At 29.6% G+C, this 25427-nt stretch overlaps 1 protein-coding gene across 2 annotated transcripts; it reads left to right on the forward strand.

Annotated features, from left to right (window-relative positions):
• The first annotated feature begins 18709 nt into the window (after positions 1–18709).
• Positions 18710–21831, forward strand: LOC112278271 (mitochondrial uncoupling protein 1). Of its 2 annotated transcripts, none has more exons than XM_090247354.1 (9): positions 18710–18880; positions 19323–19577; positions 19901–19979; positions 20175–20308; positions 20468–20566; positions 20756–20860; positions 21076–21156; positions 21331–21417; positions 21539–21831. In XM_090247354.1, exons 2-9 carry the CDS (start codon positions 19455–19457, stop codon positions 21569–21571), a joined length of 741 nt encoding a protein of 246 aa, XP_090103480.1. In that variant the 5' UTR covers positions 18710–18880; positions 19323–19454; the 3' UTR covers positions 21572–21831. The 2 variants fall into 2 exon arrangements, with proteins under 2 accessions (XP_090103480.1, XP_024367284.1); XM_024511516.3 differs by having other exon boundaries at positions 19359–19577.
• Positions 21832–25427: the final 3596 nt, after the last annotated feature.

Raw genomic sequence — 25427 nt, forward strand, 5'->3', positions numbered from 1 at the left:
GCCTGAAGTTCGATGCATAGACTAATGTAGAACGCATCCCTTGTCGTAGTGACCGGATCTTTGTTGTAGCCCATCGAACCTTATCGTGTTCACCAAATGCTTCCGCAAATGCCTCCAAAAAGGTTTCAAAGTTGTTTAGTATGGACGATCGTTTCTCAAACAAAAGAGCAAACCATGATAGAGTTTGTCCTGTAAGTAAGGTTCCAACAAGTGCAACACGTGACACCTCCGTTGGATAGCGTTCGGGCTGTAAAACTGTTATCAACCTGATTTGGTTGACGAATCCTCGAAACTTGGAACGTGTACCATCGAACTTGTCCGAAAGTCTAACTCGGGGTTCCTTATGTTGTAGAACCAGCGGTGCTTGTCGAACCTGAGGCAAAGTTGCTTCTCCAAGTGTAGAAGTTTGAGGCTGGTGCAACCTAGATTGTGCCATCCCAGATGCTCCATCATTATGAAGCCTTGCCACGACTCCTTCAATCTCTGCAGTTCTTTGCGATAACGTAGCGAGGGCATTCATGATAGCATCTAACTTGGACTCTGAACTTTTCGTCATACTAATGTCTTGGCCCTTGACCATTCTAAGAAAAGGACAGAAATGACTTTACAAGCAAACAATATTGGTTTAGAGGAGGGTACTCTGCAACCTCTAAAATACCTTAAGAGCTTCAAGAAAAGGGGTAATCCACTCTCTCCAAGAAGAATAAGACTCCAATATTGTAACAAAAGAAGTATCAGTTTAGTGGAGGGTAATCCGCAACCTCTACAGTGCTAGTACACTTCTAAGCAGAGGGGTAATCCACACTCTAACAAAGAAGAAACTAGCTTTGATATCTGAGGTGAGTGAAGTCTCGACAAACTGTCACGGACACAAAATACAGACTTGATATCTACCAAGAAGTTCAAGAAGAACTGGCAAGAACTACATTAATCAAATGAATACAAGAACAATACCAGAGAAGTGAGCTAGAGCTCCAAGAGATGTGTTATCGAGACTGAAGAACTCTTCAGCCTCGATCCCAATATATACTCCTATTTAGGAAGCTTCTCAAGCAACTTCTACCAACTAGGAAGCTTCTAGAAGGTTCCAAAGACTTGCTTCTAGAAGGTTCTAGAAACTTATCTCTAGAAGGTTCTAAGGACTATGTCCCTAACATCTTCTATCAACTAAGAAGCTTCTAGAAGATTCCAGAGACTTGCTTCTAGAAGGTTCTAGAAGCTTGTTTCTAGAAGGTTCTAGAAACTTGTCTCTAAAAGGTTCTAAGGACTATGTCCCTAACACCAAGCCTGTTAGAGCATGTCTTTATCAAGACTTGATTTCAAGTTTATTTATCAACTTGAAAAATAAGAATATTTATTAGATGCCATTTCTAAATTTTCTTATCTTATACCAAAAGAAAGAAATGTAACTTTTGATTAATAAAGAATGATTCTCTTGAAGCCTAAGTATTTTTATCTTTGAGTAATAAAATCAATATTACTTATTGATTCAGTCTTTGATAAGAAAATTTAATTAAATATATCCTTTGATGCTCTTGTTCATGATATCAAGAATAATTCTTTTAAGTCTCATAATTATTTTAAGTTTGAGTTCAAGAATAATCTATTCTATTTTGAAGGACGTTAATACATTCGAAAAGACAAAGTACAATTTTGTGTTCTTCAAGATTATCATGATTTTCTAGCAACTAAATATTTTAGATATAATAAAACTTTGAAACTAATATCAAGAGATTTTTGGTGGCTTCAAAAGTAGAAGGCAGTTTAAAACTTTAAATAATCATGTGATATTTTTTTAAGATCAAAAATTCTTTGTCATTAATCTTATGGCCTTTTTCAACTATTATCTATTCCAAAACAACCATGGTCTTTTGTTTCTATGGATTTTATCATAGATCTTTTAGTCTCAGGTTTATATGTTTCTATATTTGTGATAGTAGATTCTTTTACTAAAATGGCACATTTTATATTATGTATAAAATGTATCACAGGTGAAAAAATAACTAAGTTTTTTCTTGACAAGATCTATTGCTATCATAGATTGTACAAAGATATTATATCAAATAGGAAGATTCAATTTGTATCAAGATTTAGAAAATCTTTTTTAAGATTTTAAAGATAGATATGAAGCTCTCTTTAGATTTTCATCTACAAATTGATGGACAAACAAAACAGGTAAATCAAGTTCTAAAGCAGTGTTTGAAGTACACCATCAATGATCATCAAGATAATTGAACAACTCTTTTGCTATTGGTAAAGTTTTACATATAATAATTTGGTATTTTTTTCAACTTAACAAACACCTTTCTTTGCTAATAATGGTTATCATCTATGACTTGATACTTTTAATTTTTTTAAAATTGATAATCTTGTGGCAAAAGATTTAGCAAATCATTTGTCAAAATTACATGCAACAATGAAGGCATAGTTAAAAGAAGCTCAAAAATGACAAAAGATGAATGTAGATGCATATCATTAGGAATAACTATAATTCAACGTGGCTGATAAAGTATAGCTACTTTGTTGTAATGTGAAGATTGATTGTTCTTATGACAAGTTGGACTATTATAGGCTTAATATCACAGACTTACATATTTATTCTAATCTTTAGCTATATAATTAAGTAGAAGCACATAAAAGTAGATTTATTACATAATATTTTTTTAGAAGAGCTTCTTAGATGCTTTATAGTTTTTGCTTTGATTTTACATGTATTTTTAGTTGACAGTGAAATTAGAAATTTAGTCAACAAATTAACCACGTATTGGTAGGTTGTGGAACAAGGTAATTATGTGGTATACATATGAAAAAATGTCTTAAAAGTTAAGATATATTTCTTGCAAAAGCAACATGTTTTGAAGGTCTTATAGGACATCAGTATATAATTTCTAGTCAAGAGTAAATATAGAGGAAAGAATGAAGCTTTCTTCACTCTTATCAATGTCTTTCTATTCTTTAGTCTTATTTGAAGACTTTCTATTCTTCTTATCTTTAGTAATTATCATTCTAATTTAATATCACATCATTTTTGAGTGATTTTTAAAAAAAATTTGAATGACACAAGTGTATATTAAAGATTTCTTTTTCTAAGGTTTATGTCTTTTACAATTTGACAAAAATATTAATTTAATATTTTTATCTTATTTTAGAAGTGAATGGATTATTCTACTTCTATTATTGTATTTGAAGGTTGTAGACTATCTACCTTTAAATAATTAATCTTATTTTCTAATATTAATTTTTTTTTGTAAAGAAAATAGATTATCTCTCTTTGTGGAAATTTTCAGTTGATACTAGAGGCTAAGGATTATCCTCCTTTATTTTAACTTTTTAATTTTTTTGAATTCTATATAGAAGAAAAGATTATGGATGCTTCTCTCAATGGAAGTGAAAATAGATTTGTAACTATTGCAAATCTTCATGAGCTTATCAACATTCTAAGAGCAAAAAACTTACGTATTTCCAACGTAAATCATATAAATAATATTCCAATGGATATAGAAGAAATTTAGAGTCTACTTCAAAAAATTGTGCAATTGAAGGAAACAAGTAGATTGACCTCATGACCAAAATTGAGGAAGTTTTTCTTGTATAAGTATTACAGAGACAATGATTATTATGCTTGAGAAGTTTGATGGAACAAGATCAAAATTTCAAGGATTTTTGCAAGTTAAGCTTTATCAAAGATTTCATTCCTTCCAATTTTGTAATATATTTACTCAAGTCAAATTCATATGTGCATTTCTATAAAGAAATATTTTTTTTGGTTTGTATCTTCAATAGAAAAGGATTTACTATTTCTTTATGATTTAAATTCATTCCTAGAAGTATGTATGACCACATTTGAAGAAAGTAATTGAATAAAAGTAGTAGAGACCAAGCTCTTATTTTTATAGCAAGGATCATAGTTAGCCACTATATATGCTGCTAAATTCCAAAACCTCACTTGCAACATGGACTAGAATGAGAAAACCTTATCAGTAAATTTCAATATGGATTGAAGAATAATATCAAAGATTTGTTAATAAAAATGTCAAAAAAAAAAATCTTTCAAAGAATTTATTATATAAGCCATTATAGGTAATAATCAATTATTTAAAAGATGTGAAGAATAAAGACTTGGCTGAAGTGGAACAAGTACAATAATGATGACAGCTCTTAAGTTTTTAGAAACTTATTAATCAAGGCCAAAACCAATGCAAATTAATACAATAAGTTTTAAATCCTTCACGGAGTAAGAAAGGACTCGGCAATATCAAGAAGGCTTATGCTTATATTATGGAAAAGCTAAATATATTATTGAATATTATCCAAAAAAAACAACTCAATCACAAAATAAGAAGCATAATTATCAAAGAAGACGATGTTTCAAAAATTGAATTTCTCTAGCCACAATAAAAACAGTGTGGTTGAAATCTTACCTAATTCCTAGTAAAGACCTTATTTTCTCCTCAAAACCTTCACCTTGCTTTATAATAGAAGTTTATTTAGGACCAAAAAAGTACAAAGTCTTAGATTTTTTAGATTCAGAAGCCTCAACTTTTTTTATAGATGAAAATTTTATCAAAAAATAAGAGATATTATTAATCAAGAAAACTAAATCTGTACATGTAGAAGTTATAGATGGTCATTTGCTATCTTCTAGAGATATTATGCATAAGATTGTTCTTTTAGATGTAGCAATTAAAGATCATAATAGTATAGTTATATTTAATGTAATAAGATTTCTATCTAATTTATTTATTTTTGGATTATCTTGGCTAAAAATATATAATTTTTAGATATATTGGATTTTTTGTAACTTAAATTTATTAGATAGTTAAATCCAAAATCTTATTAGTCAAGTAAAAATATATAAGTTTAATACATCCAAACCTTTAGTGATAGATACAAGAGCTTTCATGTATGTTGCAAAAGAAGGATCATCTTTTGTTATTTATACCATACTCGTTTTTTATGATGAAAAGATGTCAAATAATATTTTTAGCTAATACTAATATTTCTAAGATGTTTTTAAAAAGAAAAATACAGATATTTTTTCAAAGCATTGTTCTTATAATTATTCTATTGATCTTTAAGAAGGAGCTCAACTGTCATTTGGATCAATCTATAGCCTATCACAAAACAAGTTGGCCACACTTAAAGAGTATATTGATGAGAATTTAGCTAAGAATTTCATATGCTATTTTAAATTTCCACTTGGAGCTCCTATCTTATTTATGAAGGAAAAGATGAATCTTTGCAAATATTTCTACACTATCGAAGATTCAACAAGAACACTATCAAGAATAGGTATCCTCTACATTTGATTTCAAGAATTTTTGGTTAATTCAATCAAGCAAAGTTCTATGCAAAAATAAATCTACAAAGAGCATATAATGTGGTATGCATTAAAAAAGAAATAAATAAATAAAACTATATTTTGAACCAAATACAAGCATTTTGAATATAATGTCATGCCTTTTGAACTCACAAATGTACTAGCTTCTTTTAAAAATTTATTGAATGATGTCTTTTATGAATTTCTTGATAAATTTGTCATTTATTATTTGGACAATATCTTAATCTAATTTAAGAACAAAGAAGAATATGAAGTTTTTATTCGTCATGTATTATAAAAACTTAGAGATGCGAGATTATATACCAAGTTAGAAAAGTGTGTATTCTACACTACTTAGGTTGACTTCCTAGGATACATCATTTCTAACAAAAGGCTAATGATGGATCCAAAAAAAATCAAGACTATCATGGATTGGAAGATTCTAAAAATACTAAGAGATGTGTAATTTTTTTTTGAGCTTTGCTAATTACTATCAAATCTTCATCAAGAATTTTTTTCAAATTATAGCTCCACTTATACATTCAACTTGTAAAAAAAAATTTGAGTGGAGTAAAGAAGCCAAAGCATTATTTGATGCTTTAAAAAATAAATTTATTTTTATACCAATCTTATATTATGTTGACTTTTTAAAGGTATTTTTTATAGAAATAGATGCATCAAACTTTATCTAGGATGTAGTTTTGTCATAAATAGGAATAAATAATAAATTCCATCTAGTAGCTTTCTATTTCAAAAAACTTTTAGTAGCCTTAGATTATTTATGAGATCCATAATAAAGAGCTCCTTGTAATTGTGGATTTATTTTAAGAATGGTGTCATTATTTAGAAGGTGCCTTGACTCTAGTCACTATTGTTGAATTATGATTCAACTACTATGTGAAAATAATATACATAAATGTATAATGTACAATTTATTATACGATGTAGTAAATGCTACATTATTAAATTTTAGTTAGTTACAAAATATGGTTAGATTACTACTTTAAAGTAGTTAGTTTATAAGGACTATTAATTACTTTAAAGTAGTTAGTTTATAAGGACTATTAATTACTTTAAAGTAATTAGTTTATATATTTAGATTTACCTTTATTAGATATTAGATTTTTGAAATCTTATTTTGTTTCTTTTATTTCATGTTTAAGACATATATTATGTAGATCTTATAAAAAAAAGAATTGGAGTAGAATTTTCATAGCAAAAAGAACAGTTACGATATCCATATGGATGAATAGAGATAGATGATAAAAATACCTATGTTTATTGGCCAAAATTCATGTCTAATGGACTTTATTTAGGATTTTTATAAAAAAAATATAGATTTTTAAAATTAAGATGTTGGTTTTGTATCTACTATCACTCTTTTGGATATAATGCGCACAAATAAAAAGCAATAAAAGATCATCTATTGTGGTTTAAAAAAAAAATTCTTTGACTAAATTTTTTACATATTGTTTGATGAATTCTAAGCTAAAATGAAAGAGATATAGGAAGTTGAAATTAGTGCTTGCAATCTAAGGGCAGTAAGTGATCTGATTTACTAATAGTTGTGTTTTGAGCTATATCTTAAGTAATTTGATAATATTTTAGCTAAAAATTTCTAAGAATCTGTATTATCATTTTAATGAACTTTTAATACAAATTTTATGATATTTGAAGTTTGGATTTTTGAGATATGGAGGAAATAGTGTTTGGATGTTTATAAATTAGGATTTAAAGTATTTGTTAGGATTTTTAAGATATTAGATAATTTGTAGTAGATTTACAATTATTTTTTTTTGTAATAAAGCTTAAAGATAAAATCTATGTTATCTAAAAAATTTAGAAAAATTAAAAAATTAAATTAAGATCTATGATTTTCTAAAATTTGAAGAAAAAAATCTTTTGCAAGAAAAAAATGTTTTGAAAGGATTTTGATACAATTTGGGTATTTTATGAAAAATTAAGGGATATTTGGAAGGCAAGACTTTATATATATGTTGATTATAGAGACATAGAGCTATAAAAAAATTATGATATAAAGATGGATATTTACAATAAGATTATGGATTTAATTTGAATTTATAAAAAATCAAACTTATTAGCAAATAGTTAGTTATGATTTGATATAGTAAAGGATGTTAGGCCATTTCTAAATACTTTAGAAAGCCTTATGTATAAAGCTTCTTAAATGTAAAAGGATTTTATCAACAGAATAAATTTTGATATTATTATATTTTTTTGGCTTTTATAATAAGAATAAATTATTTATTAAAATTTTTCTAATATATTAAAACTAAACTTTCTACAATTAAGTATCTAATATATTCTCAAATAGAAAATCATGCCATATCACACTGTATATATAGATCACAAGAACCTTTAGTACTTCATGTTGAGACTTATTTTGAATTGTCACTAAGCTTGTTGGAACATGTCTTTATGTCAAGGATAAAAACTTGATGAAAAAAAATAATCAAATAAGGTTCTTTCAAAGAAATATGATAGAATAGAAATAGAGTAGTATGTATATTAAAAAAGAAACTAGAATGGCTATTGCCAAAAGACAAGGAAATTAAAGACTCTTGAAACTAGACTAGTAACAAGAAAGGAATTGAAAAAAGTGAAAAAGGCTTCTTTCTTGCCTTTATATATACTATCTACCTAGGATATATGTGGCGATATTCTATAGGACCTCCAAAAATGTGTTGACTTTGCATGATACGTATCTTAACTTGTAAGGCAAGTTTTCTATATAGATACCATATAGTTAGTTTGTTCTGCAAGCTATCAATACATAAGGCACGTGATTGGCTTATTGACCAAGTTATTAACCTACTAATTAAGTATAAACACATGTAAAGTCAAAAAAATATCTAATAAGCTTCTAAGAAGCTTTCTTAGAAGGTATTATAAAATTAATCTATTTTTATCTATTTCAATCTATTCATATTATCTACGTAACAATTATAGTAGATATATATCTATGATATTATCTCCCTTTCTTGGAATGAGTTTTATAAGGATCTTAATCACATGTTGAAGAAGTCTAAGATATAGCAAATCATATTTGCTACATATTCTAATCTTTGTTTCCTTTAAAGATAGTTGTTAGGTCCTCTCAGCTATTAGTAATGTCCCATTCTAAGGCAAAAAGACTATCCTAAGATTTAATCATTGTTGAAATCATTTGATAAATTAACAAATGATGGCTCTTGACTTAAATCTATTAGTTTTTGGTTCTTTATCTCTTTAATGCCATAATTATACATAATACAATGAAGGATAAAATGTAGAATGCAATCTTTTTTAAATTATCTTTCTTTTATAATAAAGATTTGCTATCCTTTATCTTGATTTTGATAGATGTTGTGAATGAAAATCTTTAATCTTCTCTACTATATCTATAAGTTTTTTTACTTGCTCCCATGTATATTTATTAATATTATATCCATGCCAATAAATAAAATATTTTAACTAATATCAACACCATCTTGGATCTAAGACTTCTTCTATCTCAAATTCTTCATTATTATCTACTTTTATAGGAGGTGGTGGTATTTATCTTCTTCCTAAGATATTCAATATCTTATAGGCTCTAAAAGAGATATGTAAAATATATGATGGATTTTCATAGACTTCGATAGATATAATTGATAAGTAATGGGATTGATTTATTCACAAATAAGAAATGATCAAAATCTATAATAATCTAATTTGTCACAATGACGAATAGTTCTAATATTACAACAAAGTAACCATACCTTATCACCAACATGGAAATGAGGTTGTTTTTTGTGATAAGCATCCGCATTGCTCTTTTTTTGTTCTTGAGCTTCTTTTAGTTGCACCTTTATTATTGTATGTAGCTCAAATAAATGATTTGCTAAATCTTTTGCTACAAGATTATCAACTTTTAAAAAGTCAAAAGCATCAAGTCATAGATGATAATCATAATAAGTAAAAAAAGATGTTTGTGGCATAGAAAAATATACCATATTATTATATACAAATTCTACCAACGGCAAAGGAATTGTCCAATTATCTTAGTGGTAGTTGATGGTATACCTCAAATATTGCTCCAAAACTTGATTAATACACTTTGTTTATATATTACTTTGAGGATGAAAAGCTAAAGATAGTTTAATGTCTCATTTTAGGATCTTAATAAGCATTTTTTAAAAACTTGATACAAATTGGATTCTCCTATCCGATACAATATCCTTAAGTAATTCATCATAATAATAGATGTTATCATAGAAAAGCTTGGCTATTTTTTTATTTGTGATAGTTTTGTATATAATACAAAATGTGCCATCTTGGTGAAAAAATCTACTATCAAGAATATAGAGTCATAAGAACTTCAAATTAAAAGGTTTGTAATAAAATCCATAGAAATAGAAGACCATGGTTGTTTTGGAATAAATTATCGTTGAAAAAGTCTATAGGGTTGATGATAAGGAATTTTTGACTTTGAACAAATTTCACATGATTGAAAAAAGTATTTCATTGCCTTCTATATTTTTTTCTTCTAAAACTCTCTAGATATAAGTTTTAAAGTTTTCTTGTATCCAAAATGTTTAACCGTTGAAAAATCATGATATGCTTAAAGAATATATAAACGTGCTTTTTTTTTGGAATGTATAGGTATTCTTCGAAATAGAGTAGGTTATTTTTTATTCAAATTTGGAAGCATCATGATACTTAAAAGAAAGATTTTTGATATCATAAATAAGAACATCAAAGGATATGCTTGATTAAATTTGCTTGACAAGGATTAAATTAATAATTAATGTTAATTTTATTGCTTCAAGATGAATGTATTCTAACTTCAAAAGAATCATTCTTTTTTGATTAAAAGATACATCTCTTTCTTTTAGTGTAAGATAAAAACTTCTAAAAAGAGCATCTAATAAATCTTCTTATTTTTTGAGTTGATAAGTAAACTTAAGATCAAATCTTGACAAAGACATGCTCCAATGGACTTGGCAATGATTCAAAAGACATGATGAAATAAAATATTCAAGATTCTTATAGTCAATATAGAGATTGATTGGATTAAAAATCCCTTCTTGATAATAGCACCATTTTTGAAACAAATCGATAATTGCAAGAAGTTCTTTCTTATAAATCTTATGGTTGATCTTGGCTATTAAAAATTTTCTTGTATGAAAAGCTATTGGATGAAGTTTATCATCTATTTCTATTTGTGATAATACGACATCCAAAAAAAAGTCTATTGCATCTATTTCTATAATAAATATCTTTAAAAACTCAATGCAATATAAGATTGGTGCAAAAATAAAGGCTATCGTTAAAGCTTCAAATATTGCTTTTGCTTCTTGATTCTATTGAAGTTTGTCTTTATAAGTCAAATGTGTAAGTAGAGTTGCAACTTGAGAGAAGTTCTTGATGAAGATTTGGTAGTAATTGGCAAATCCTAAAAAACAATAGACATTTCTTATTGTTTTCAAGATCTTTTAATCCATAATAATTTGAAATTTTTTAAGATTCATCATAAGTCTATCATTTAAATAATGTATCTTAAGAAATCAACCTAAGTAATTTAGAATACACACTTTTTTATCTTGGCATAAAGTCTCGAATCTCTTAATTTTTGTAATACATAACAAATATGAAATTCATGTTCTTTTCTATTCTTAGAATAGATTAAGATGTTATCTTAGAAAAAAACAACAAAATCATCTAAAAACTTTTAAAAAAAATTATTTATTACATGTTGGAAAGTTGCTACTATATTTGTAAGTCCAAAAGGCATGATATTATAATTAAAATATCCATATTTTTTAAAAAATATAATCTTTGATTTATCTCATTTTTAATGCGTACTAGATTATATGTTCCTTGTAGATCTATTTTTGTATAGATATTAGCTTGAACCAATTGATCAAAAAGTCTAGATATCAAAAGTAGTGGGTACCTATTTTTAATGGTGATTTTGTTGAATCCTCAATAATCAACACACATGTGCAACGATCCATCTTTTTTCTTCTTAAATAAAATTACAGCTCTTGTTAGAGATTTGAAATGGCGCATGAAATTTTTGGCTATATTTTCTTTGATAAATTCCTTAAATTCAGCAAATTCATTTTAAGATAAACTATAAATTGGTCCAAATGGCAATTGAGCTCTTTCTTAAATGTCAATTGAGCAGTTATAGGGACAATATTCAAATAGAGTATCTACTTTTTTTTTTTCAAATATAACTTGAAAATCTTGATAATAGCTTGCAATGCCACTTGAAGTCTTTTTACCATTAGAGATAAGAATAACATAAATGACACAAGATAATCTTTCTTTTGTAGCATACAAAAAAGTTCTTATATCTATAAATATAAATTTAATTGTATTAGACTTATGACTTTTTACTTGATCAATTATACTCTTAGTTATACTTTTAGAAAAGTCAAGACTATAAGAAATCCAATCTATTTTTGAGTTATATCTTTATAACCATGATAAACCTAAAATAATTAAATTAGAAGGAGATTTAATGATATTAAATATTACAAAGCTACTATAACCATTAGTTGTTACTTCTATACGAAGGATTTCATGAGTAATATTTCCTGAAGATAATGGACGACCATCTATGACTGTTATTTGAACAGGTTTAATTTTCTTCACTATAGGTATGTTATGACTTTTAGCAAATTCTTCATCTAAGAAACACGTTGAGGTTCTTAAATCTAATAAGACAAAGGCTTTTTGATGTTTAGGTCCTAAAAAAAAATTTATTGTAAAATACAAAGAAGATTCTAAAGAAAGAATAGGGCCTTCAGTAGGTGTTGTACAAGGCTCCAACTACACGATTCCTATTATAGCTACATAAATTTTTTTTTGGACATATTATCTTCTTTGATGGTTGTATTTTTTTTTTGTGGTTGTATTTTTTCTTTAGATAATATTAAGTACTATATTTAGATTCTTTATAATACAAATACAATCCTTTCTAATAACAACGAGTCTTTTCTTGCTTAGTAAGAGGTTTAAAATATATTGCATCAATTTTTATATCTTCTATTTTTAAATATATGTGTTAAAAAAATATTTGTATTATCATTGAATTATAATAATATTGAAGTACACTTTTGTGATTCTTAAATTAAAATTTAAAAAGTCGATTGTCACAACAAAATCAATTATTTGATTCAATGTTTGAAGATCAAATAAGTTGAGCATCAATTTTTTTTACCTCATATTATAATTCATAGAAAAATTGGCTAACAAATGCAGCATCATTTCACTTGATATCAGTTGCAAGTTATCAAAATTTTGAAGCATATAACATTATCAATCGATTGTCTTATTGTAAAATATAGATCTTATTGATTGCACACAAATTACATCATATTCTCTATATATGGATTGAAAATTTGCAACAAGAACCTCTAGATTATCTAATATTAGATCTCATTCTTCAAAAAAAGATAAAAACCATGATAATTCTGAATTTGAAAGGAGTATATCAATGAATCTAGTAAGCAATTTTAAAATTAGATAGTTTTGGAATTAATGTCTAATCACAAATTGTACTTAATTGATAAATCTTCAAGATTTAGATCTTATGCCATCAAACTTCTTAAGTAATGCAATCTTTGGTTGTCTAATATTGAAAGGATGTTCTATCATATGAAAAGGGACATGATTTGGTGCAGATGTTGAAGCAGCTCTAATCATCTCTATATTTTTGTTCCTTTTCATTTTAATTGCTCCTTGTGGCGGTAAATTGAGTTGATGCATTGCAAGCATTAACTCCTTCAATTGTTTTTGTATTTGTGCTATTGCACTCTTCATTTTAAAAAGCTCTACCATGATAATACTTAAAGAAAGGAAGATGTTTGATACTGCTTAAGACAAATAAAAGAAAAGACTTCAAAATAAAGAAAAAAAAATACTAAAGATAATATCAATTTAAAAGAAGATAATCTATAATCTCTAATATGCTAAAGACTTATTTACAAAAAAAGATAATCTACTTTTAATTAAAAAAAGATAAATCTTTTAAATTAAAAGTACATTCTTGTCAATTTGTCAAGGATAAGAATTCAATGAAAAAAAATAATAAAATAAGACTTTTTCAAAGAAATATAACAAAATAGAAATAGAAAAGTATATGTACTAAAAAAGAATCCTAAATAGTTATTGCCAAAAGGTAAGAAAATTAGATACTCTTAAAATTAGATTAGAAACAAAAAAAGAATTATCGAGAGTAAAGAAGGCTTCACTCTTGCCTCTATATATACTATCTATCTAAGATCTATGTGGCGATATTCTATAGGACTTCCAAAAACATGTTGCCTTTATATGATACATATCTTGACTTGTAAGGCAAGTTTTTTATATGGATGCCACATAGTTAGCTTTTCCCACAAGCTATCAATACATATGAAATATGGTTAGCTTATTGATCAAGTTTCTAATCTATTAATCAACTACAAACACATGTAAAGTTAAAACAATATTTAAGAAGCTTTTAGAAAGTTTTTTAGAATGTATTATGAAATTAATCTACTTTTATCTACTTCAACCTATTCATATTACCTAGGTAAAAATTACAATAGATACATATTCATGATAGTTTATTGAGATTTAATTTTAAGATTACTTGTCAACCTAAAAAACAACAAGGTTTATTTGATGTCCTTTTTAGACGTTCTTACCTTATACCAAGGAAAGAAGATGTATTTTATAATCAATAAAGAATAATTCTCTTGAAACCAAGGTATTTTCACCTCTAAGTAATAAAATCAACATTGACTATTGATTCAATCTTTGTCAAGCAAATTCAATCAAGTATGTTGTCTAATCCTTTTATCTATGATATGAAAAATAATTCTTCTAAATTTTATGATACTTCTCAGTTCAAGTTCAAAAATAATCTATTCTATTTTAAAGGACGATTATACATTTCAGAAGGTGAGGCACAATTACATCTTTTTCAAGCTCATCATAACTTTCCAACAGTCAAACATTTTGAATACAACAAGACTTTGGAACTAACATTGAAAGTTTTTTGATGGCCTCAAATATAGAAGGTAGTCAAAGATTGTGTACAATTATGTGATATTTGTTGAAGATCCAAAACTATTTGCTATCAAATTTATAGCTTTCTAAAAGCTTCATATAAATCACATTAATTTTACATGTATTTGTAGTTAATTAATAGACTAAAAACTTGGTCAACAAATTAACCATATATTAGTAGCTTGCAAAATAATCTAACTATGTGGTGTCTATATAGAAAACTTACCTTGCAAATTAAGATATATTTTTTGTAAAGTCAAAATGATTTAGAGGTCTTATAAAACATTGCTACATAACTACTAATTAAGAGTATATATGGAGGCAAGAGTGAAGCCTTCTTCACTCTTATCAATGCCTTTTTAGTTCTTAATCTTATTTTAAGACTTTTTAGTTTTTTTTCTTTGATAATAGCTATTTTAATTTAATACTATATTATCTTCAAGTAATTTTTTAGTCCTTTTGAGTAACCTAAGAGTGTATTGAAGATTTCTTTCTTTAAGATTAATGTCCTTAATAATGACACTTACACAAATCTATTATTAGCCACCATGACCATCTTTATTGTGATACCAAATTTTTTTTCAATCATTGTTTGCTTACCATCAATATTAATTTTAACTAGTTGTGTTGTCTATTTTAGAGCAATGGCATTCAAAAGTTTCACCCTGAAATAAAGATTACTTCAACTATTTTGCAATCAAAAAGCAAAATGGCAAGAAGATAGAGATTGTATAACTTTGATTGATGCTCAAATTAAACTCAAAAAATAAGATAAGAATTACCTTGCTTTGAGCTGTTGTCAAGAGCAAGCAAAAAGGCCTATCGCATGTAGTAGAGCTAAGTGATTTTCTATAAGCTTACAATACAAACATTCTTACAAATAAAGCTGCACAATTATAACTACATTTATTGAAGCAACTCATGTGTGACACAATCTTTGTGAAATTTACAAGACATATTGTCATTTAGAACAAGACTACATATGTGATTAAGTTAATGATAAGATGAAACAATTATGAAAAATTGATCTTTAAATTATATGCTTTGTAATTTAGATCTTGCTTTGCATTAAATTTAATTTAGTCATTGTTTGCATCTTTAAACAACTTAAAAATTAATAATGCCCATTCATAAGTCAACATAGATTCTTTATTATTTATATTAAATAATATATCATTAATAACCACGTCTATAATATTAAAATTTATTGTGAACATAAATACCTTCTTGGTCTCTAAATGAATTGTAAGGGTGTTTTTAAAATTTACTTGATCAAACAACTACTTCTTCGAGATATCTGAGAGGACATTGTATTCTATCTATGCTTTGGCATCTTGATATTTTTATATGTGCCATAATATTGTCTACAAAGAAAAGAATTGAAAATATTTTCACATTTATTGTCTACTTCTGCTTAAGTCCTATGAAATTGACCTCTTCACAGTTGAGCTTTTCACATAATAAGGATCATGTTGTCATATTATAATTATTTATAGTATGTAAAAATTTATTAAAATAGATAATATATTTATAAATATTGATATACTTTAGAATAGTTAATAAGTTAATTTAAAGAGAGTTGATGTAAGAAAATTTATTTTGAAGTTTACTTATATTGATTATAGTATTAAAATTATATAGGATTTAGATATTTAGTATAAAACTTAAAGAAAAGATTGGAGGTCAAAGATAAAGATCCAGACCTCTAAAAAACTTATTTAGAGGGATGAAATCAAGGTATGGATGGATGAAGATAAAAGATAAAAATCTTCATCCATATCGGTGGAAGGCCATGTCCAATAGGTATTCAATAAGCTATCTACCACTATAAGACGGATTTTGAAAACTTTAGAAGGAACATTTGAGAATCAAAAATAAGAGTTGTAAGGTTTAGGATATGAGCTACAATTCGTATACAAATTTTATAGGATTTGGAATTAGGGTGATGAAGTTATAGTTGTTTGAAGTTAAGATATTTTTTTAAGATATATTGTTGTTCTTTTGAAGATACAAGGAATTTTATGATAGATTTTGGAGATTGAGAGGTGCAAATGCAAGAGTGATTTTAAGATCTACATCTATTATGAAATTTTTCTTACATTTAGAATTTGTATGAAGAAGTTATAGAGCGTTGAAGACAACACATGTAACTCAGAGGCAGTAAGTGAGTCATTTTATTGATAGTAATGGTCAGAGCTATATCTTCAGTTTTCAAATAAATTTTTAGCTCAAAATTTTCAAAAATATGTGTTATTAGGTTAAGAAGCTATATATCAAAGTTTTATGATATTTGAGTACTTAATTTGTGAGATATGAAGAAAATTACTCACAAGTATATGTAAGCAAGGATTTGAAGTTATTATTAGAATTTTGGCAATATCTCAAGATCTGTAAGAAATTTGCAATTGAAATTTGTTGTGGTAGTTGTTAAAAATACATCAGTACTTCATGTAAAATTTTGATATGTCTAGATGGTCCAATTGTAAGATATGAGCTGTTGAAATTTGGAAAAAATTCACCTTAAAGATGTATAAGGTTTTATAATATTTTTATCACATTTTTGTTGACCTTTGGTACATAGAACTTATGTATTGATATAATTGCTTCTATAGGGATAACTTTATATATAGACTTGGTATTTTTTTTAATCTAGAGGCTTGGTTAAAGAATTAGTGACAACTAAAAGTCCAATGCTTTTTTAAGACAAATTCTCTACTATGACAATGTTGGTAGAACTTGGTCAATGTTTTCACATCATGGATTTGGCACAAGGCCAAATTTCGTCTCCATAGATGATTTATAAAGGATCTCCAATTCCTTTTCCATGGCAAATTTAATATGCATATCGTGATGTGACTGCTATAATTGTAAATTGATATTCTTTTGCATGGATTACATCATGCAGTGCCTCCTCCAATCATGTGTAAGAATACTGTTGGGGCCTTATTTTAGAGCATGTTGCTAAGCTTATTCTAAGGAAAACAGGGTTTTTATGGAAAAAGCCCTAATTTGAAGAGGCCTGCTCATGGATGATAGTGTCAATAAAGCTGATAATGGACCAACATTTCAGTGTTTTGCAAGGCTTTTCAGGATACATGTGAGCTCTCTCAACTTTTAGATACATCGATGAGTGGGACCATGAGTAATGATGAGGTCCACCTATATGTGCATTAAACTCAACACTTGGTAGATTTTGCTGACGACAAATAAGGCAGATGCTCTTCAATCGCGTTCAACCCCTAGAAGTCATGAATTAAGCCTGTCCGTGGTGTGGTCATGAATAACAGCACGAGTTTGGCTCACCTTCACAGATGACTCAATGGTTGAAGGAAGAATTGTGTGAACCAGTCGTAACTGTTTACTACGGTGGCGATTTCCACGCCACCGAAAAACCTATGTGTTGACACACCCTTGTTCAAGTATGAGGTGTCCATGTGACAAAATATCTGGAAAGAAGCAACCCCTAGCTAGGTTCCGATCAACCAGTGGTGAAAGAGAATCATCTGGCTATTCCCTGGACACTGACGTAATGTGTTTCACATCATCTGACTCGGTCTGTACAGTGCTTTCATCCCGGATTTATGTTCATGGTTGCATATCCATACTCACAAGGCATTGATGTCTGATATTAATTTCTTCGAAAGTATCTTCTCTTTACAAGTTCATTGTAAAGATCCCCTAGACCCCAATACTATCTTAAGAAGACAAGTGCAAGGTTTTAGTGCTTATCAAGCAATCGAGGAGTTCGTTGGTGGGAATGTTGACCACAATTGACCGATCAGAATCGAACGGCCTCGATAACACATGGACAATGTAGTTGTCATGCTCTCCACGCTTCAAGCAGCCTTTGTTGGATGACGCAGCACACAACTTTGCTCATGAATTCCCCTAGCGAAGAAGAAGCGTGTGACTGGGGCTATGTAGCTGACGATGTGCTGAGTCCTACCTCGAAGTCCGCAGGAGTTGCGCGCTTCTGAAAACCACCCAGATTTTGCAACAACGTCGATGATTGAACAAAACACGAATGAACATTTCTCGAAATAGCTTTCCACCTCCCAAACGGTAGACTCCTCCTCGTCTGTAAAAGTTGCTTTCGACCCAACCCGACATCCGTGAGGGTGAATGTAAAAACAAGGGATGGCAGTGAAACAATTGCTCGTAAACAACTGCAGGGCCGTCACCATGTGAAGAAGAGCCCGGGAGCGACGACGACCTGGTGAGTGTGGGCCCATTTCGAACCCGCTTCTTTTGTTCCCTAGTGGCCCTCGTGGCTCTTCACTCTCTCGCTGCGGCGGCTCCTTTGCTTCTGAGCAGTCCCCCTTGCGTCTGTTTCTCTTTCCTCTCTTCCGGTAGACTGCAATCTTCCCCTCTAGCTCATTGTAACTCTCCTCTCTAGTATTCATCTTCGGGAGATCCTGTTCAGCCACCATGACCGGGGGTGATGCTAAGCCAGGCAAGGCCATCCCGCTCTACGGCACCTTCGCTGCTTCCGCATTCAGCGCTTGCTGGGCTGAGGTGCCGACATTTCTTCCTCTAGATTGATCCGGTTTGAATTTCTGAAGCTGGTTTGGGTTGCGTTGATTCGGATGGATCGGATTTGCGCGTGAGGGTGTCTTAGTCGAGCGTACTCTCGTTATTGTGGGTTTTCTGTGGATTAATAACCTTCTGATTTATTTTTATTTTTATTTTTATTTGGGGGGGGGGGGGGTGTGAGGCTGTCATTGCGTTTCGTAGTTTGATTGTAGAAGAGAAATTGAATATTTGCTAGAGGATGGATTTTTCTTCAGATTTTTTTGTTCATACAGAGTTGGGGAGTGTGTGTATTTATTTCATTCGCATTCTCTGATATTCCAAACGATGACCTGAACTTGAAAATGCAACCATAAGTTCGTTTGTGAGCAATGGGTGTATAGCTTCTTTTTTTGTTTTATTTTTATTTATTATTTGTGTTTTCCAGTAGTGTGAGAAATAACAAGGCAGTTGATGACGGCAGACCTGCACCATTCCCCTAGATACGGCCAAGGTGAGATTGCAGCTGCAGGGGAAAGCGTTAGCTGGTGAGGTCAATGTCGCACCCAAGTATAGGGGAATGTTCGGGACCATGGCCACCATAGCAAGGGAAGAAGGGGCTGCCTCCCTCTGGAAGGGTATTGTTCCCGGGCTTCACCGGCAGTGCCTCTTTGGGGGCCTTCGAATTGGTCTCTATGAACCGGTGAACTTTTTCTTCTTTTCATCCATGAGCTTACAATGTGTTCGCTAAATAGTCTATTTGCTACCATCATGCTGATCTTTACGCTCATAGTATTCATCTAAGTCTCATATTGTTCTAGGTTAAGAGGATCGCGACATTTCTTGAATTTGCGGTCTCTAGGCATTTGGAATACATGTTTTAAGCTTGTCCATTGACGGCGATACGGAGAGCAAACGAGGTTTTTTGGTGGCAGGTGTCACGATGTGCCTAGAATTTTTAGCTTTTGGGATATATTTGTCTTCAATGTGCTAATGTGAATGTCGCATGCGAACCTCGGAGAGCAGGTAAAGAACCTGTACTTAGGAAAAGACCACGTAGGAGATGCTCCACTGTTGAAGAAGATTGCTGCTGGTCTTACGACAGGTTGTCATAGTTTTTCTCCTCACGTTATGCCCTTCAGAATTGTCATCTTAAATGGCATATTTTTGCTTTTCTTAAATAAATTCAGTTTCAATAATATTCCTATCTTGCCTCTTTTTCTTTTTGATCTTTTGATCACCTTGTGCTTGTTTCTAGAGAGGAGTTTTGATGCTGTTTTATGCATGGGATGAACTCCAGGTGCGTTGGGCATTTGTGTGGCGAGTCCCACGGATCTAGTGAAAGTGCGACTTCAGTCTGAGGGCAAGCTACCTCCCGGTGTCCCCCGCCGCTACAGCGGCGCTATGAATGCTTATTCGACTATTGTCAAGCAGGTTAAAGCTCCACGGCCAATTACCATAAATATTTCAAGTTTTTTTCGTTACAGTCACGGTGATAAATTGCTCTCGCTTGACGTGGTTGAGCAGGTAACAAGAGACATTTTTGTGCTACGGTATTTAAGTCCACTCTGATTTCATTTTCTGGTATTTCAGGAAGGTTTCACAAAATTGTGGACTGGGCTTGGTCCAAACGTTGCTCGTAACGCTATCATCAATGCTGCCGAACTGGCCAGTTATGACCAAGTCAAGCAGGTGAGACGTCTTTCCTATCCCAGTTATTTTTGATGAAGTGCTTTGTTGGCTGCCCCTCCTTTTCGGAAAGTTTAAGTTGTTTGCATATCCAGGGCATATACCTGCAATTGGCGCTTCCATTTTAGATTGTGATTTCGGATGTTCGAAAAGCACTTTCAGTTTACTAATATGGCATGTTGCGCTTTGCAGACATTGTTAAAACTTCCTGGTTTTACGGACAACGTTGTTACTCACATCCTTTCTGGATTAGGTGCTGGCTTTATCGCTGTCTGTGTGGGCTCTCCTGTTGATGTGGTAAGTGGCTCTCTGCTGTTGTTTGGGCTACACTGAGTGGAATTAGTTTTCGGAATTGTCCAGAAGATGGTACATTTTAGACTCTTGATTTCAGAGAAATTTTACTTGGTTAACAACATGGCGAAAATGCCTGGTCTTTTGGTTTGTGTTTTAAGTGTACTAAAAGGGGCCTCATCCCTTTCATTACTGAAGTCCGATGGTGCATTGTTGTGCAGGTGAAGTCCAGAATGATGGGAGGAGGGCAGGGTGCTTACAAAGGCACAATTGACTGTTTCGTTCAGACTTTTAAGAATGATGTCCGTGGCTCTGTATCTCTACCTCTCTTTTTAGAACTTGGTTGCATGTCCTCTTATCGCGACTAATGTCGCGATCCTTATTGAGCAGCTTCAAACGTGCCCTCTAGTTTTATGTTTATATATAGATAGATAGATAGATAGATAAGAATTACACGGTGTAAATTTGGTTCGCAGGGTGCTGGAGCTTTTTACAAGGGATTTTTGCCCAATTTCGGTCGACTTGGTTCTTGGAACGTCATTATGTTTTTGACCTTGGAACAGGTTAGTTACTTTGTGGCATTTGAATCTTTCCTGTCGGGGTCTTAAAAACGTTACTGATAGTATAATTTGATCATTTTTCTTTGTGATCAGTAGATTAACTAAGTGTTTGGATGTGTTGCAGACCAAGAAGGCTTTCTTCCCTAAGGACGAGTAGAACTGAGTTTCTGTTGTGAAACTGTACTGAGTTTCTTTGATCAAGTAGGCTTAGATGTAGCATTGTTGTGGTGGTATTTTTATCAAACTGTCTTTTAGTGTTCAGCAAGGAAAGTGTGGTAATGAAGCGATAACTTTTCACGGCTACTTCAATTTTGTGGCAGAATTTAAACTTTTGGTTTAGGTGGAATTCTCCAATTCTTTGCAATCTTGCAAATCATACAATAAAATCATGAATCTCTCTAGGTCATTATTTTGAAATTGTCTTCTTTGCCCAACTAAAACTCGCATGAATATAACATCCAAATACACATGAAGTCTGGTTCTGACTTTTGACAATGAGATTCGTTTCTGGCGATTTGATATCTATTGTGTAGTCAGTTGCACCACACCGTTTTTCTGACCTTCAAGTCTGTTGACAGTTCAAATTTCACTGAGCTCCTATTTCAACACGAATATGATCACGTCACTGACAGCAATGGTAAACTCGAGTATAATTTGCCTGAAATTTGAGCTTGCCCCGACGTTGCTCTGGGCACAGGCATTATTCATTCAGACGCAAAAGATGGTCATGCTGAGCTCTCAAAGGTATAAAGTTGTGGTTCTTTTTCATTGTTTCCATAATTTGCTTGAGGAAGATTGCATCACAACACAATGAATAACTTAGCACCAGGTTGCTTAAACTGCGATCAGTGCATTGTAATTTTGGAGTTGCAAATGAGTGGAGGGGGCCAAATGGCAGGCAACTAGTCTCCATTGTTGGAACTTATATCTCTTATGCACCTTGCTGTTTGAGTAATTTTGATTGAGTGTTAATTTGAGGACTAAATGGTATTCCACAAGTACTAGTGAGTCCAAGGGAATACTTTCCAAAGATGGGGATTAGAAGACTTTGTCTACCATCAAGTCCCTGTTCTGCATATTTATTAGCGATTCAAAGAAATACCCATTTGATGCATAAAAAAACATAATTGAGCAATCGAATGAAGAGTCTACGTGCTTCAGCAGAACGTTGGAGACAACTGGCATACAACACCAACCATGGAAGTTCTGACAGGCTGCCTTGGAGCTTCTTCCATTTTATAGGGAACCATTCAACAGTAACAGCAAAACAAAAAATATTTAAAACGTAGAGCTCTAGGGCAAAGAACAGGGCACAAGTCAGTATAAGAAGAAATTAACTTTTTTAGGTAGCCAACACTATTTTCTTCAATAATGTATTATTGTAGGTTTTTGTTACAAACACACATCAACATTTACAATTAAAAGTTTTTATTTTTATTTTTATTATCATTGTTTTTATCTTTTAGAATAATGAACAAATAATGTAAATGAATCAAGTGTTTGAGCAACATTTGCAATGTTCTCTTAATTCTTACTAAGATAGTTGAACAATTTTCTTGCTATTAGAAAAAATTTCATATGATGGTTTGGTATACTGCAAAAAAAGTCTTATTCATCCTAATTATAGTTATTATCTTTAGTTTAATATTTTTGAATTTTTAAAATTAAAATCTAGTTTTAAAAGATTCAATAAGTACAATAGCAAAGTTTTATACAAAAATAAATATATAACTAAAGAAAATTCAAGAATAACAAAATAAAACTAATAAAAATATGTTTAGTAAAGAAAAAATTGTAATTAAAGTTGGTGAAAAGATAGTGTTATCTTGTTATATTATGAATAATAAGCTTGTTATAACATCAATAATGATTGGTCTTGTGATAAGTTGATAATTAAAGACTTATTTTATTTATTATTCAAAAAAAAATTAATCTAATTTCTATATTGTTTGCAATAATCATAGTCAATAAAGATTTATCCCATATTTTAAGAATCTTTATAAAGTCTTATATCATAATAAATATATTGAAAATAAAATAAAATATAGCCACATTATATTGGAATAGATAACAATCTAAATTTCAAAATAGAAGAAATTTTAGATTTAGGACATGAACATAATATTAGCAAACATTAACATAGATTGAAATAGAACATTTGAAACTATTTTATATTGGTATGAATATAATATTAGCAAACATATACAAGAGCTATTTGAGAATCTTAGAAATACATCAAAATTTGTTTTTTTATTATCAAATTCATTTGTTAAAACCAATGATCAACTAATAAAAATAAGATGATATAAAACAAAGATATTAAAAAAAAAAAAAAAAAAAAAAAAAAAACTTTAAAAACTTCTATGCAAGGTGGAGAAATTACAACTAACATAATTATTTTAATAATTGTCATTTGTAGAATTTTTAAATAAAGTGTTTAAATTAAGATAACCTTTATAAAATTAGAATTAAAATAAAAATTATTAAAAAATATATCTTATGTGCTAAATAGATATAAAGATATAATACTTATAATACCATGATTTTGGCCAAGTTTTTGATATTTAGCGATAGTATTTGACATGAATACTTTACTTATAGCATTCAAAATATATTGTTTGAAGATGGTTATAAAGTCCTTAATAATGATCAAATAATTTTGTGGTCTTATCTTAATATGGAATATTATCAATAATCCAAAGAACCTTTTAATTACTTTTGTATAATATACAAATTAAAGTTTGTTACAAAAATAAGATACACTGATCTACTAAATTAAACATATTGGATTGCATAATTTTTTTTTTGTTTTGAGAGGTCATCTAAATAAACAAAGAATAGCCACATGAAGAATATGCACATATCTTTGATGCCATAATTAGACCAAAAGTTCTCTCAATTGTTATGATTCTTATTATAACATTAGACCTTAAGGCACATTATTAGAACATTGTAACAAATTTTTTCAAAACACTAATAAGACGAAATAAAATTATTTATGTTCAACCTCTACTAAAGTATGAAGAATATAATAGTGAAGGTAATATATTAATTTTACTATTTTTTAAGCTCTCTATGATTTGAAGCAAGTACTAAAACTTCGGTATCTTAAATTCACCAATTATTTTATATAGTTGAATATCAATCATTGATATTTGATCCATACAAACTTTGATGTTTTTATAGCAAGCTATTTATTTTGTAGATTAATAATATTCTTCATATTTTTTCTACCTTATTTGGAATACAAAAAATAAATGAGATAATAAAAACTAAGTATCATCATAAAGACATAAAAGAAATTTAAGAATATCTAAGTATCAAGGTTATCAATTGTTTTTGAAAATAAACACGTAATCTGATTTAAGATGATTATATTTCAAAAAATTATATTAATTTTGCATAAAAAGATTAAATTCTAGTCTCAACATCAACTATAGATACAACTCTTTTTGAACCATTTAGCATATAGTAGATCTAAACTTTGACAATATTATTAAGTTCAATTTAGCTCTCTTATGTATTTGATTATTTAAACAAGACCAAATTTTATAGATTTATATACATAATTAGAACAATTTGCTCATGATCCATGTAAATGTCATAATATCAACATAAAATAAGTCTTTTTTAGTTTATAATCTATTATGAGTCTTGGCATATAATATATACAAATTGGCCTCTCATCATTGGACATTAAAACATTCATCTTAGTTCTATTGGATTTATTGATGTTTTATACTCTAATGATGTTATTAATTAAAAATTGACTAGTATGTATCTATTCAAGTTTGAGGGTGGATCAGTTATTTTAAAATCTTAAAAATAGATAGTAATGTCACATGTAAAAGCTAAATATATTAGATATTCAATTGCCACCAAAGATGTTGACTTCAACTCCTCTTTCAAGGATTGAATTACACAAGAACAAACATCCAAAGGATTACTTTATATGGTAAAAATTAACTTGCAATTCTCTTTATCATCAATCTAAAGCATCATTTTTAAACAAA

This window comes from Physcomitrium patens, chromosome 25, assembly GCF_059467195.1.
Source record: "Physcomitrium patens ecotype Gransden chromosome 25, ASM5946719v1, whole genome shotgun sequence".
Taxonomy (NCBI): domain Eukaryota; kingdom Viridiplantae; phylum Streptophyta; class Bryopsida; order Funariales; family Funariaceae; genus Physcomitrium; species Physcomitrium patens.